The following is a 15665-nucleotide window of genomic DNA, read 5'->3' as shown; positions in this document are numbered from 1 at the left end:
GTTCATGGTTTAAAAATGGTTAATATCTTTAAAGGGGTGATTTTATTTTCTATCATAAGGTTGAAAGTCTTGGAACTCTCCGCTTCCAAAGTGGAGTCTTTGTCTATTTTTAAGGCAGAGGTAGATATATTCTCGATGAACAACCAGGGTCTGGTAGGGGAGACCACACTTGGTAGACAAGAATGAGGAATTGCAGTTACATTTGGATCAGCCATGATCTTCCTGGGCAGTGAAGCAGACTCGAGGGGCATGATGACCTGCTACTATTCTTAATTCATATGTCAGTTATCCGATGCACTGGTAATTTGAATAGAGTGGCACAGTAACGTAGCAGGTAGAGCTGCGGCATCACAGAGTCAGAGACCTGACCTTGACCGCTGTCTGTAAGATGTTTGCACGTTTGCGGGTGCCCCCATTTTCTCCCCCATCCCAAAGACATGTGGGTTTGTCACATAATTGGCCTCTGTAAATTGTCCCTTACTGGTTAGGGAGTGGATGAGAACGTGGGACAACATAGAACTAGTGTGAATGGACGATCAGTGGTCAGGATGGACTCAGTGGGCCGAAGGGCCTGTTTCTATGCTTTATCTCCAAACTAAATACTGTATGTTATACTGAATATTCTGGATACTAAAGCAAAATTCTTGTCTTAGAGTTGCACAGAACAGTAGATGATTAATAATGTATGCTCCATTTTGAAAACTAATTCGTTTTGATTAAATTAAGAATTTTATGTTAAATATATGACTGGAGAATTTTCATACATTCTGAACATTTCTTTCACAGCATCTTTTGCACCAATAAGCTTTGCAATTAAGGCGAAAGAAACCGACATGCTCCCTCTGGAGAAAAAACGTGTAAAACTGGATGATGACAGTGATGAGGACCAAGCTGCACAGGGCGTCACCAACAGTGAATCAAACAAAGACCTATCTACCTCCCTGCCTCCAGAGGACAAGAAACCTCAGCTGACAGCAGAGGAAATTGAGGCTAAACACGGTATGCTAATAAGTGTGGCATTTGGAGAAAGTATTCCAACAGTTTCACGGTCTGTACAGCTCGTCATCACCTACCTCACAGCCAACAATGGACCATTGTGGGCTTCACCTTCCCTTGATCATCATGTAGTGTAGGGAAATAACTGCAGATGCTGGTACAAATCGAAGGTATCACAAAATGCTGGAGTAACTCAGCAAGTCAGGCAGCATCTAGGAGAGGGGGAATGGGTGACGTTTAGGGTCGAGACCCTTCTTCAGACTGAAGAAACGTCACCCATTCCCTCTCTCCTAGATGCTGCCTGACCTGCTGAGTTACTCCAGCATTTTGTAATACCTATGATTTCCTCGATCATCGTTGTTTTTTGCATAATCTTACATTCATTTGTTCTATTTAGCTTCTGTATCTCTCGTTACCCTTTCCCCTGACTCTCGGTCTGAAGAAGGGTCTCGTACCTGAAAAGTCACCAATTCCTTTTCTCCAGAATTGCTACCTGACCCACTGAGTTGCTGCAGATTTTTATGTCTATTCTCAATAGCAGATGCTGTACTTTATTCTTGCAATGTTATGCTAAATTTAGATTTGGTAGCTTTATTTATATAGGAAATTATACTTTTGGTTCATATTGTTGGATTATTGACATGACAAAGAGCTTTAATTGTCTTCCATCTTTTGTTCCAAATTTTAATGATAGTTGCTTGATCACACGTAGAAATATATTTTATCTTCATGGACTGCTAGGATTCTGCACTTGAATCTGTTGGTCACTGAGTAAATGTAAATCTATGTTTTAGTTTGTGTAAGCTTCAAAACATCACGGCATCCTGAGTCAGGAATTCCCAGCAAGAGGTGATAGTGCTAATGCAGGCACCTGGAACTGTAGATGCTGGAATATTGCAAAGAATCAAAATGCTGGAGGAACATGGATGGGCATCTTGAAGGGTCTTGACCCAAAACATCGCCTATCCATCACCTTCAGGGTTGCTGCCTGACATGCTGAGTTTCTCCTGCACTTTGTGAGAGTGCTACGATTGTCCAAAATACTATAACTGGTGCAATAACGATATGTAAAAGACATTTGGAGAGGTACATGGATAGGAGAGGTTGAGAGGAATATGAGACGAACATGGGCAGGTCGGACTAAAGTAGTGCGAGTCCGGCATCTTGGTCAGCATGAGCAAGTTGGGCCTAAGCGACCGTTTCCATGTTCTAGGGCTCTAAATTAAGTGAAGTGTACATTGAAAGACAAATTAGCCCAAATGGGACCAATGTCTGGGTCTTTTGCAGTGGAGTTCTCGGATTGAGTCACATGTTTTGTTCTTATTTGCAAAACGTTGTAGATGGCAGTTGTAAAATGTGATTTCATCCCACTGCTGTGCATATCGCTGGTTGACTAATCACTCAAGTTTAGTTATCTTCACACTGCTAGAGAAATGTTGACTCTTGTAGCAACAAACTGTACTTGCCTCTGTTACAGAAAATATAGGAAATCATATCTTAGTAGGCCAAAAACATATTCCAGCAGAGTTTACTGAAGTCAATATTACAGATTCCTATATTCATTTTTAATGTCTGATAGATTCCTGCCCACATTACTTGAACAGTAAATGCTTTTGAAATATTGCTCTTTTTTCTTTCAATGCCCCAAATTTTAATTTGTGATCAGGTATTAATGTTAATTTTCTAACCACTCTCTTACAGTCAAGATTATGATCAAATTGTAGCATGTTAGAAGTTTTAGTTTTTTTTTAAATTTAGGTTCATTTTGCTAATCAAGATTAAAACAATTAAAATACATTAAATTTCAGGTGTTACTTGGATATGCTATCATGTTTACTTGGTGTGGAAGAAATTAATTTAGAGGGAAATGAAAAGCGAAGACGTTGCAGCAGAATTAGCGGATAGTGATACTGTGCAGAAACAACTTCTGTTTTTTGTTAGATACAACTATGCGAAAATATACGATCTGCCACATGGGGACCAATTATTTCATTAGTCATGACATACCTTTTATCTATGTTCATCTTATTCAATAACAGATGGTTAATACAAAACAAACACAATACAAGGGCATCTTGACATTATTTTATTTCACCTTTTAGGCAGACCACCCCACCATCCCCTCTCCGAGCAAATCATAAGCCCCCCATTTCCAGTAACATTTCTATGCCACTAGTGGTAGGGGGCGCGGGTGGTCTACTGTAACTTCCCACAAAGGAAAACAAGCTTCATTATCTCCTCTACTATTTCATGTTTACATTTACCATCCACCCTCCAACACACTCCCAGACAAGAGGTAATGCGTCTGATTGTTATTTTGCCGATTCTCACAAACCTCTTCTGTACCTGGTCAACCAGAGATGCTAGTTGCCACATACACACACCCTTTCTTGTTCAATTCCAATCAAAATGTAGTAAGAAAGGATTTTAATATTTTCTTCCACACTTGGTGAAGATTTAGTTAGTCATAAAAAAATGCAAGAGGTCGCTTCAGCCCAAATTGTTAATGCCAGAATCTGTCGACGTTGGGGGGGGGGGGAAATAATGAATGTCAGTTCTACCTATCCTGTACCTCAACTAATTTTCCTTTATCTTGTCCAATCTGGTTTTGTAAGCTGACAACGTTTCTGTCTCGGTCGCTAATTCTGATAGAAGCAATTGTGCAGGCTCTCACCACTGTGTGAAGAAGTCTCCTGTACCCTCTGACATTTAATTTGGATCCAGGCTTTTTACTTTTGTAAGATGGGAAAACTGTCAGCATTGGCATCATCACACTGTGAAGCTGATAGAAAGTACTGGAGCTCAGACATGTGCTAATAAATGTGAAAATCCAGAAATTGTTACTGATTCTCTGTCCATCCATAGGGTGCATCTGTGGCAACTTCCGTGAGCGTATTGCCTAGAACTATGTGAATTGGTATTTCAGCTGTTTTGTTCCATAGAAGATATTGAAAATGTTGCAAATTGCTTGAAATGAGAGCTTTTTTAATGACATACCAAGCCACTAGTACTACTTAATAACCACCCTTGGGTTTAATAAAACTATTCGAGATGAGTTTATTATCATATGCACAATACGATGAATCGCGGGTACAATGAAAACCTTGCAGCTTTATCACAGGCACATTGACTTAGACAACTTACGAGATGTAAATTATACAAACAGTGAACAAAAACCTAGCAAAAACACGACCTTATTGCAAAAACACAATTAGAAAACAAGCTGATAGGGTAAGAGTTGCTCTGTATTGCTCCTTTACTGAGGTTGGATTGTGGTTGTGCAAGTCAGTTCAAGAGTCTGATGGTTCGTAGTACGGTAGCTGTCTGTGAGCCACTTGGTGTGGGACCTATGATACCAGTAGTCTGATGGTAGCAGCAAGTGAAGGGTGTGGTCCAGATGGTGGGGATCCTTGGTGGTAGATGCTTCCTCCTTGAGGCAGAGCCTCGTGTAGATGCTTTTGATGGTTGGTAGGCCCATGAGGGAGCAAGCTGAGCCCACCACTCTGCAGCCTCTTGTGTTGAACTACACACCACGATGCAACCAGTCAACAAACTTCCCACACTGCATCTATCTTGTTTATGGATTTTTACGTAATCAGATAAAATTGTACTTTTAATCATTTTTAACATCGCCCTTATTTGGCATTCTGTAGAGTGTTTAAAATATTGGTAAAGGCAAGGTTTTTACATTGTGAATTGATGTCTGAGAGTTCCTGCTCAATCACCTTGATTGTGTCATTTAAATCATTTGAAGCTGACCCCGAATAGCAACCAACATTAAAATGGGGGAAGTCCATCCAATCTAAGTTTACACCCCAAATCATTGATCAGCACTGATTTTTTTCACCACTGATTGCAAAGTACTGGACCTTGTCATTAAGCGCTTTTATTGGTTTCCTATTAAATGAAGGCCAGAAATCTTTGGAAATTAATGATTTCCGACATGGGTTTCGGAACAGTCCTGGTGGCCCCATGAACCTGTTTGATGATTCAATTGGACCTTTGTTGATATGAACCGCAGCTTTGTTTCCTCACCCTTGCTCCATTTGCCTTGAAACCCTTTTGCAAAAAAAAACTTTGACATCAGTTTAAGCATTTCAATTGTTCCCTACCATTTTGATGGTGCCTTTGATTAACATTCTTGTTTGGTAGTTATAATTGGGTTGTGCACTGGGGCCACTGACCTTTTCCATCATGCTCCATGTTTTATTAGAAGTAAGAATCCACTTGTTCTAGGCTTTATTTAAGGTTAGGGTTGCCAACTTCCTCACTCCCAAATACGGGACAAGGTGACGTCACCGCTCCACGTGACCTCACCCAGCCAGCGGTTGCTACACAACCCGCCTCCCGGCCCGGGCGGCCGCCATTGGTGGAGCGGGACGTGGGGCTGGGTGAGGTCACGTGGGGCGCGGGACGGTGACGTCACCCTTTGTCCCGTATTTGGGAGTGAGGAACCCTGCCAATACTGGACAAGGGCGGTCCTGTACGGGACAAACTGATTTAGCCCAAAATATGGGATGTCCCGGCTAATACGGGACAGTTGGTAACCTCATTTAAGGTTGATATCTACACAGTTCGATCATCATTGTCACAGATGAATCCACAGCCGATAACCACTGCATAACATAAATAAGATTTCTATAGCTCTAAATAAATTGGAAACACTGCTAATCAGGTGCTACGCTATTAATATTTGTTAGTTTTTTTTGAGAATTTAAGCATGTATAGTTTTCTCCTGGAGCTTTACACCTTGAGCAGTGTTGTGTGCAGTACAGACGTGGGGCTTTACATTGGCCCACCATGATGCCAATTTAACTAAATTCATTTGCCTGCATGTGGTCCCTATTTCTTTATTCTCTGCCTGCTCATGTGTGCGTCTGAATGTCTCTTTAAACTATTCTATGCGCATCTATCACCTCCCTCAGCACGAGTTCCATGCAACTACCGTTCTCTCTGTGTGACAAAAATACATGCTTTGCTTTGCACATATCTTTTAAAATTTCCCTCTCTCTCACCTTAAACCTCTGTATATAGTCAGAATCTTCCCTCCCCAGGGTGGAGATGTCAATTACTGGAGGCTGACGGATGACCAGATTGAAGTGTATTGGAGGAAAGAAAACTGCAGATGCTGGTTTAAATCGAAGGTAGACACAAAATGCTGGAGTAACTCAGCGGGACAGGCAGCATCTCTGGAGAGAAGGAATAGGTGACGTTTCGGGTTGAGACCCTTCTTCAAGTGGACCCGTTGGGCCCAAACCCCTCCTGCACCCTCTCCTCCCCTCCACCTTCCCCTCCCCCCTCCCCTCCCCCCTCCCCTCCCTCCCCCCTCCCTCCCCCCCTCCCTCCCTCCCTCCCTCCCCTCCTTCCCCTCCCCCTACACCACCCCCCTCAGCCCACTTATCCTCCCCCTCCACCCCCCTCCCTTCACCCCCCTCCCTCCCTAGGAGATAGATTTAAGCTCTAAAATATGAAAAACTTTAAAAATATAACACCGATTTCAATGAAACTTCTCCCATTCACATCAAAGGGACGACGGTGAGTAAGGTGGGCCTAAAATTGCCGCGCTATCATGAACAGTTTTGGCTGTAGTTCAGGAACAAACAAACAAACAAACAAATGAGAGTTTTAGTACATAGCTTTTCCTCTTGCATTTGGCCTTCCTAAATGCAGCACCTAGATTAAACTCTATCTGCATTTCTCTCCCCAGATTTCTGACTCATCTCTACCCTGCTTTATCTGTTAACAACCTTCCTCACGATCCAAAACTCCATTAATTTTATGCTATAAAATATTTTCCAGTATTTCAGTCCATGTATCTCTGAGTAGCAGGCTGGAAATTGCAACACAATTGTACTGAATGTTGATGTTTAGCTATAACTGATGGATTTTTTTTATGCCATCTGCTATGATCCTAAACATGTTTTGATAAGATGGAATAGCGTTTTTTTTTTGTGTTGCTCTATTCATCATGCGTTGAATAGTGGGACTGCCTTTTAACTTAAGACGGGTGATTTATGACTTCCACAGACAGTTAATAGAATCATGGAATGTGATCCCTAAAGAACAGCAACTCTGTAATAAAAATTGACTTTGACTCTTTCACTAGAAAACCAGAGGGTCTTGTTCTTCTTTGGTGGCATTGAAAAATACAATCTGTAAAAGTACTAGTAAAAATGTAAGGAATCTTGCGAAATAAAAAAGTGGTGGATTTATTAGTAAGATGTCAGGCTGGTAATGTATTAATTAAATCAACAGTGCAGTTTAGACTTCACATGATGGAACTGCTGTTGTGTGAATTGATTGAGCGAATGCTCGTGGCAAAAGAGACGGGCGTTTTAAGTAATGCCCTGAAACCACTATCTTTGAAATTTAAGTAATGACTGAGGTTCAGTCCCGTTATATTAATCCACAAAGAAATGCAGCATTTGAACGTCTGCTTGTCATTTAAACTCGTGGGGTTTGAAGGGACAACTTGAGGTGTATTTTCAAACCCAATATACTGGGCCAGAAAAAGTTTTTGCATTTGAAATTGTAATGGGGATGTTGGCAATTGATTTGACAAGTAATAAAAGGTGATTCTCGGCAAAATATATTTTAGTATCCCTCAGTGACTTGCTCTTTCCTACCTCCTCAGGCCTCCTGTGCTCTCCAAGACCCCTGGACTGCTCAAATTCTGGGCATCTCTGGATGTCTTTATTCCACAATTGGTAGCAGTACTCCCTGACTGTGCTCTAAACTCTGATATTCTTGCCCTAAGCCTTTTCTCTCTGTTATCATTTTAACTTGTGTGTAATACTATTCTCTTTGACAGATCTATCTTGCTATTCTTGTGTGGCTCAGTCTGAAGTATTGTTCAAGCATGTTATTTATGCTAAAAGTGCTGAGCAAAGGTAAATATTTAAGTATTGCCGGGGTGCCAAACAGTGAAGGTAGAGAAGTCTATCGTACTGGAACCTTCCCTCTGGAACAAAGAAAAGCATCCACTCCTGTCTGGATTCTGCAATGCCAAATGGGCAGCACAGGTGGGCAGGCAGCAAGTGGTTGCTGGGGCAGGTCAGTATGTGGTTTGGCAGGTGGTGCACTCTATACTTAAGCAGTGCTGGCTTGTGCTCATATATGTTCTCCCATTGTACAGCTTCAAAATTCTTAGTTTAGTTTAGAGACACGGCGTGGGAACGGTCCTTCAGCCCACTGGTGGTATGCTGACCATGGATCGCTTGTTCCCACTTGTTCTATGTTGAACCACTTTCTCATCCACTCCCTACACACTAGGGTTAATCTGCAGAGGCCAATTAGCAGGCAAACCTGCACATCTTTGAGACGTGGGAGGAAACCCATGTTGTCATGGTGGGGGGCTGGGGCTGGGGAACGTGCAAACTCCACACAGACACAACCCGAGGTCAGGATCGACCCGGGTCTCTAGCACTTAGAGGCAGCGGCTCTACCCGCTGTGCCACTGTGTCCCCCTCACTGTCATCTCACGTGGCGTTGTACAATCTGATGTCAACTGGAATTGTGCTGAGGAATTGTTTGGGTTTTTATACTTGCAGTGGCTGATCATTGACTCCTGTTCAATATGTCCATGTAGACATCAGATGAAAGACCACAGCACACATAGAGAAGGGCAGTACAGCAACAGGCCCACATTGTCCGTGCTGAACATGATGCCAAGACAAACTAATCATGCACATGATCCATGTCCCTCCACATCCCGCTATACCCTGCACTTCCACCACCTCCCCAGGTAGCACATTCCAGGAGCCCACCACACTCGCAGTGCTCATGTCTTTTAAACTACCCCCCCCCCCCCCCCCCCGCACCGTAATGCTATTCCCCCTAGCCTTTGACAGTTTCACCTGAGGGGAAGAAAGGTTCTGACTGTGTACCCTATCTATGCCTCAACAAATTTAATAGACTTTTATCAAGGCGCACTACAACCTCTGGTGTTCTCGAGAGAAAAAAATGAAGTTTGTCCAGCCTCCCATTGAAGCTCATCTCCTCTAATTCATAGAAACATAGAAAATAGGTGCAGGAGGAGGCCTTTTGGCCTTTCGAGCCAGCACCACCATTCATTGATATCATGGCTGATCATCCACAATTAGTAACCCGTGCCTGCCTTCTCCCCACATCCCTTGATTCCACTAGCCCCTAGAGCTCTATCTAACTCTCTTTTAAATTCATCCAGTGAATTGGCCTCCACTGCCTTCTGTGGCAGAGAATTCCACAAATTCCTGGCAGGATTAATTCAACGATGATGACTCTCAAAAGGTTCACTCCTAAATACTGGCCACTGGAGGGTGCCCAGAGCCAGTCGACTGAAATGAGGTGAATGGCTTTACCAAAGGCGGGCAGAGGTCCAAGCTAGCTTCTGCTTTATGTAGAAGCATTGAAATACTACTTTGTCCCTTGGAGTGGCTCATTTGAACAGGTAGCAGGCGATTACATTAGAATGCTGACATTGAAAACAAACCTTTAAAACGATCTGAATTTCTAAATATCGACCATGGAGAGCTTCATTTGCGAGTCCTGATGACTTGGATTTATATTGCACCTCCTAATTTCAGAGCAATCCAAAGTACTTGGCTGGTGAAGCAACGAGCCACTGTTATAATAAAATACCCATTTGTGCACAGCGAAATCACACCGTGACGCAGAAATTAGTTTCTGCCATGCTGTTATCTGAATAAATATAGGCCCGGCTATAAATATTGGTCAAATTATCCCTCTCCTCTTCCCCCCTCCACTTCATTTCTTTCAAGTAGTGGAGAGCAAGGAGTCTAGGAGCACTCCAGAATATTTCAGATTTCATACAACTGTTCCCACAGATCAGAATTTAGAACAAAATAATTCCATTATGTTTAAAAAAAAAGTAGGGCGAGAGAAAATGCGAGCTAGAAACCAATTAGCCTGACAGCACTAGAAAGAAAAATGCTAGAGTCTGTCATTATGGAGATGGTAACAGAACGTTTAGGAATAATAATAGGATTGTGCACAGTTATTGTAGATTTATGAAAGGGAAATCGCAAAATTGCGTGAGCTATTTGATGTTATAACCAGCAGACTAGAAGAGGATATGATGCATTTTTCGACTTTGAGAAAGCCTTTGATAAAATGACTTAATTATTACACCATTGAGGCCATTCCAACCTCTGGTCCGTGTAGAACAGTCAGTTATATACCTCTCCCTCACTCCCCTTATTTTCCCTTTGATCCTGTAATTGATGCCTCCTGTTGTTCATCCACTATCCTTTGATTCTTTGTGCTACTGTACTATGCTCCCACCATAACCTTGGGATGTGAAAGTAAGACAGAGCACGCAGGGAAAAAGCTCACAATCCCAGGGAGAACATGCAACACCCACTCAACCATCACCAGAGTCACAATCAAGCCCTGGGAAAGTCAGCAGCAGTATCTGGTGTATTGTTGTGCTGACCAGAAGCATTATTAAACAAAATTACAGTACTTGGAATTGGAAGAAAAAATACATGTGAACTCTGGTTTGGCAAATGGACAGAAAACAGAATAGGAATAAATGGATCATCTTCAGGTGAGTGGGCTGTTCCAGGAGGGCTGCACAATGACACAGCGGTAGAGTTGCTGCCTCACAGCGCCAGGGTTTGATCCTGACCATGGGTGCTGTCTATACGGAGTTTGTACATTCTCCCTGTGACCATGTGGGTTTTCTCTGGGTGCTCCAGTTTCCTCCCGCACTCCAAAGACATACAGGTTTGTAGGTTAATTGGCTTTGGTTAAAATTGTAAATTGTCTCTCGTGTGTGTAGGATAGTGCTAGTGTACGGGGTGATCACTGGGCCTAGTGTGTAGGATAGTGCTAGTGTACGGGGTGATCACTGGTCAGCGCGGGCCGAAGGGCCTGTTTCTGCTCTATATCTCGAAAGTCTAAAGAGAAGAGTTTATGCAAGAGACTGCAGATGCTGGATTTTGAGCAAAACACAATTACTGGAGAAATTTTGCTGGTCAGGCAGCATCTGGTCAGTCTGAAGAAAAGTCCAGACCTGAAACTTCACCTGTCTATCTTCTATCTTCGGTATAAACCAGCATCTGCAGTTCCTTCCAACACAGATTGAGAGAGTGGTCAGATACTGTATAACATGGATAAATACGAGGGTATTTGTCTGTCCATCCCTTCCACAGATGCTGCCTGACCAGCTGAGTTTCTCCAGCACCTGATGCTTTGGGAGAGGGAGCTCAGGGCAGACTGGCCATATTCTCTCTAGGTTTTTGAAGATTGAAAGGTCATCTTGTTGAAACAGAGTTGACTGAGGTAAATGCCAAGATGATGTTCCCCCAGTTTCGGTGCCGAGAACCAGGAGTGACGGTGGTTATACAGGGTTGGCCATTCAGCAAATGGCAAACTTCTAGAGGATCTCGGCCGGCGGGTCAGGCAGCAGGGATAGTCAATGATTAGGGTCGAGACCTTGCATCAGGACTTGGGCCTGAATAACAAGAAACTTCCTTGAATCTTTAGATATTCTCTACCCAAGGGGTCTGTGGAGGCTCAGTGGCTGAGTTCATGAGACAGAGTCATGGATTGTAAAGGAATCGAGGGATTGAATGATCTGTGGTTCTTCATTACAAAAAGACACCAGATGACACAGGTTTATGGTGAAAGGGGAAAGATTTAATAGGAACCCGAGGGTAAATGGAATGACTTGCCAGAGGATATAGTTGAACCAGGTTTAGTTTAAAGATGCAACGTGGAAACAGACCTTTCAGCCCACCGAGTCCGTGCTGACCAGCGATCCCTGCACACTAGCACCATCTTACACACTAGGTACAGTTCACAATGTTACCCAAGCCAATTAACCTACAAACCTGTACGTCTTTGGAGTGTGTGAGGAAACCGGAGCACCCGGAGAAAACCCCCACGGTCACGAGAGAACGTACAAACTCCGTACAGACCGCACCCGTAGTCGGGGTTGAACCCGGGTCTCTGGCGCTGTGAGGCAGCAACTCTACCAATGTGCTACCTTGCCACCGGGTAATGTTATATAAAAGGTCATTCTGTTAGTGATATCTGCTATGCACGCTGACTTTTGCAAAACCAGTACAAGTTTTTCCTTGAGCATTTTGCACATTGAGGGCGATACACTGAAATGAGAACCATTGTATCACTAGCATGGGGTAAGTGCACAGGCCTTTATCTTATCAAGATGGCTGTGCTGTTATGCTGTGATTTCTGTATTTGTTCTCCCATAAAATGAGTGCATCCAGGAAATGGAGTCATTTAGTCAGTGGTAGGTCTAGACTCGGCTTCTGCATGCAATATATTTAAGTTTCAGGCTTGATGTTGGGAATGTAGTTCTTTGCTGAGAAATAATTGGTATTGCTCGAATTTTATTCAGTGATTTTGCCCAATTTGAAATTGTAATTGGCAGTAAACTCTGCAAATCGCTGCGCTTTTTCCTGGAGTTTTCTAGCTTGCTATTTGTAAGATTAATTGGACTGTTTTGTCCCAGTATGAATTTTGCAATTCCTAAAGCAGAGACAAGTTGATTGGCTGCAGGATTGTATATTTGGCATTCCATCTGTTCTCTCTGGGGCTTTGTGCTTTTCATTGGTTCTGAATGACAGTAATCAGGGGCAATTGTTACATCCAGCAGGGCATCCTATCCAAATGCTATTCTCAAAAGCCATGCAGAAAATGAAGATATTTTTGATTTTGAGACTGGTGAACTTTATCTATTTGATAGTCTAACCATGCTTAATAATCCAACCTTACTGTGTGAATGCAGTGAAGTGATTTTTCTTTCTCCCCCAGGATAATGTCAAGAACTGATTGCAGACCTTCAAAGTGACATTATTTGAAAAGTCTGTGTTGCTTTTCCCCCCCAGTTTTACTTTGCACCGTTCTCTTCAGTTTCCACGAATGCTCAGCATTACCTCATTGAATAAAATAAATTGCAAGTTTAAAACAGGAGATAGCATCTAGAACATAGAACAGAATAACCCTGTGACAGGCCCCTTTGGCGATGATGTCTGTGCCAAATAAGATGCCAAATTAAACTAATCTCTTCTGCCTGGACATGATCCATATCCCTCCATTCCCCACGTATCCATGTGCCTATCTAAAAGCCTCTTAAACGTCACTATTACATCTGCTTCCACCACCACCCCTGGCAGCACAGCACAGCACGTTCCAGGCACCGACTACCATGCAAAACAAAAACCTTATCCTGCACATCGTCTTCAATCTTTTCTCCTCTCACATTGATGCTATGCCCTTCATTACTTTACATTTCCATCCTGGGGTAAAGGTTCTGCCTTTCCTATCTGTGGCTCATAAATCAACAAACTTCCATCAAGTCTTCCCTCAACCTCTGATGCTTCGGTGAAAACAGTCCATCTAACTACTCTTCTCCAAAGTGGATCTACAAAGCCACATTTTGTTCCGGAAATAGGGACATATATATTAGCCATTTTTGCCAATAGGATCATTTTATGTGAATACATTTATGCAGTAAAAAGTTAAAAAGATGGGCAGGAACATTACATTTTGGAATTAATTTCTATTTGTATAAAAGGCCGCTGATTACCTTTTGTTCATATTCCTATTCCTATCATTGTTCATATTACCTTTTTGTTCATATTCCCCAGTGATTGTCTTCAGAAATGGGCTCCGGCCCTCATGGTTCCACATTCTTGTCCTCAGCTCCCTGCTTCATACTGATAGTGAAACCCAGGTTTTCCAAGTACTTTTGTTTGATATGTGTTGTGCCCATTAGATTGTTAGTTAGGGTGTCGCTGAGGCATCTCATGGGGAAACCCTTAGACTGGTTGCTTCACTGGCGTCATATTTAACAAGTTGAATAATGCTCTCAATTCCAGCAAGTAAGAGGGGCTCGACAAAAAAATGTATTTCTCCAACCTCTTAATTATTTGAAGATGGGGCACTATTTGAACAAAGGAATCGTACAGCATTGACATATATCAATAGTACAAGTTCTAACGATTTTCTTCATGACAGAATGCCATCTCCCAAAGTGATCCTCCCTGAGAATGCTAATGAAGTGAACCTAAACTCTTAATTGGATTTAGTGCTCTTATGGTCTGCAGCAGGGATTTCCGACACCTGCTAACAAATCCATAACTAATTCACAATAATTCAAATATAGAGAACCAAATTGCTATGTTGCGAAATCTGAAAATAACAGATATTGGAAATCTGAACAAAAGAAAAAAATCCTACTGGGTAATTGCTGCGTGTCGGTTTTGAATTCAGTATTCAAAGTAACGTAATTTTTTCCATAAAAAATGTCTGGCAGTCTGTGTTTCCTTTATCTGGTGTAAGAAATATACCTACCAATGCTCCCTATGTTTGGGCAGTGCTGGAGTAACTCAGCGGGTCAGGCAGCATCTGTGGAGAACATGGATAGGTGACGTTTCACAGAGTGATGGAGTAACTCAGCGGGTCAGGCAGCATCTGTGGAGAACATGGATAGGTGATGTTTCACAGAGTGCTGGAATATCTCAGCTGGCTAGGCAACATCTCCAGAGAACAGGTATAGGTGACGTTTTGGGTCAGGACCCAACAGAACAGGTATAGGTGACGTTTTGGGTCAGGACCCAACAGAACAGGTATAGGTGACATTTTGGGTCAGGTGTGAAGAAGGCTGCCTGACCTGCTACTCCAGCACTTTTTGTCCTTTTGATGTAAACTAGCTTCTGAAGTTCCCGTTTCTATTCGTTTGCTGCAGAGTCTATGCAAGCCCCCCCCCATTAGTGGTAACGGCATGTCGTCTTTACAGAATTCAAAACTCAAACTATCCACAGTTTTGAGATGCAGACTAAAATTCACTCTCAGTGAATTTTTGGCAAATAAAGTGAATCAACATAGCTTATTTTTTCTTCAATTGCATGCGAAGATGATGTAGCTTCGTGTTACATGAATGTAGTGATACAGGCCATCTTCAAGGAACGCAGACATCCCTCCCTGCCCCCTGGCCTGCGTTATGTGTAGTCATCTGGATGGTATCGTTACTTAGATTTCAGATTCAAGTTGTGAAGAATGTTGGAAAATGATGGAAATATGCACACATCAAGTGGAATCACTAGAGAGGGAAACACCTCTTGGGCGAGGACCTCATCAGATGTTTTATTTAAGAGTTTGGTGGAGATGGTCTCGTTAAATACAGTTAGGCTTGAGTGCAGTAAGTTTGGTTATTGTGTCCTCAGGTGGTGGTAATACACAATGTACATTTCTGTTCATTGCCACCCCGTACAATCAGTGTGAAGAAGGGTCTCTACTTGAAATATCACCTATCCGTGTTCTCTAGACTTTGGTGCAAAAACAGGCCCTTTGACCCACCGAGTTGGTGCCAACCAGTGATCACCCCATACACTAACACTATCCTACACATTAGGGACAATTTTACTGAAGCCAATTAACCTACAAATTTGCATGTCTTTGAAATGTGGGAGGAAACCGGAGCACCCGGAGAAAGCCCACGCAGGTCACAGGGAGAACGCACCCAAACTCCATACAGACAGCACCCGTAGTCAGGATCAAACCCGGGTCTCTGGCAGTAAGGCAGCAACTCTATTGCTGCATCACAGTGCCGCCCGTCTGACATGCTGCCTGGCTGGCTGAGTTACTCCAGCACTTTATGTCCTTTTGTGTATTAACCAGCATCTACAGCTCTTTGTTTC

The 15665-nt window shown here is 42.7% G+C and overlaps 2 protein-coding genes across 9 annotated transcripts in view; one reads left to right on the top strand and one right to left on the bottom strand.

Annotated features, from left to right (window-relative positions):
- The window catches only part of mmp17a (matrix metallopeptidase 17a), a 285416-nt gene that overhangs the window by 188047 nt on the left and 81704 nt on the right, over positions 1-15665 (bottom strand). The gene's annotated exons all lie outside the window — the stretch shown is intronic.
- Positions 1-15665, top strand: part of sfswap (splicing factor SWAP) — a 108285-nt gene that overhangs the window by 43308 nt on the left and 49312 nt on the right. For all 7 annotated transcript variants that reach the window (XM_078421403.1, XM_078421401.1, XM_078421400.1 and 4 more), the window contains one exon: positions 787-999. In XM_078421403.1, coding sequence (XP_078277529.1) covers positions 787-999 — 213 coding nt within the window. The remainder of the gene's footprint in view (positions 1-786; positions 1000-15665) is intronic.

The sequence above is a fragment of the Rhinoraja longicauda genome, chromosome 25 (genome assembly GCF_053455715.1).
Source record: "Rhinoraja longicauda isolate Sanriku21f chromosome 25, sRhiLon1.1, whole genome shotgun sequence".
In the NCBI taxonomy this organism is placed as follows: domain Eukaryota; kingdom Metazoa; phylum Chordata; class Chondrichthyes; order Rajiformes; family Arhynchobatidae; genus Rhinoraja; species Rhinoraja longicauda.
The sequence above is the reverse complement of the archived record's forward strand: the minus strand, read 5'-3'. Positions and strand labels throughout refer to the sequence as shown.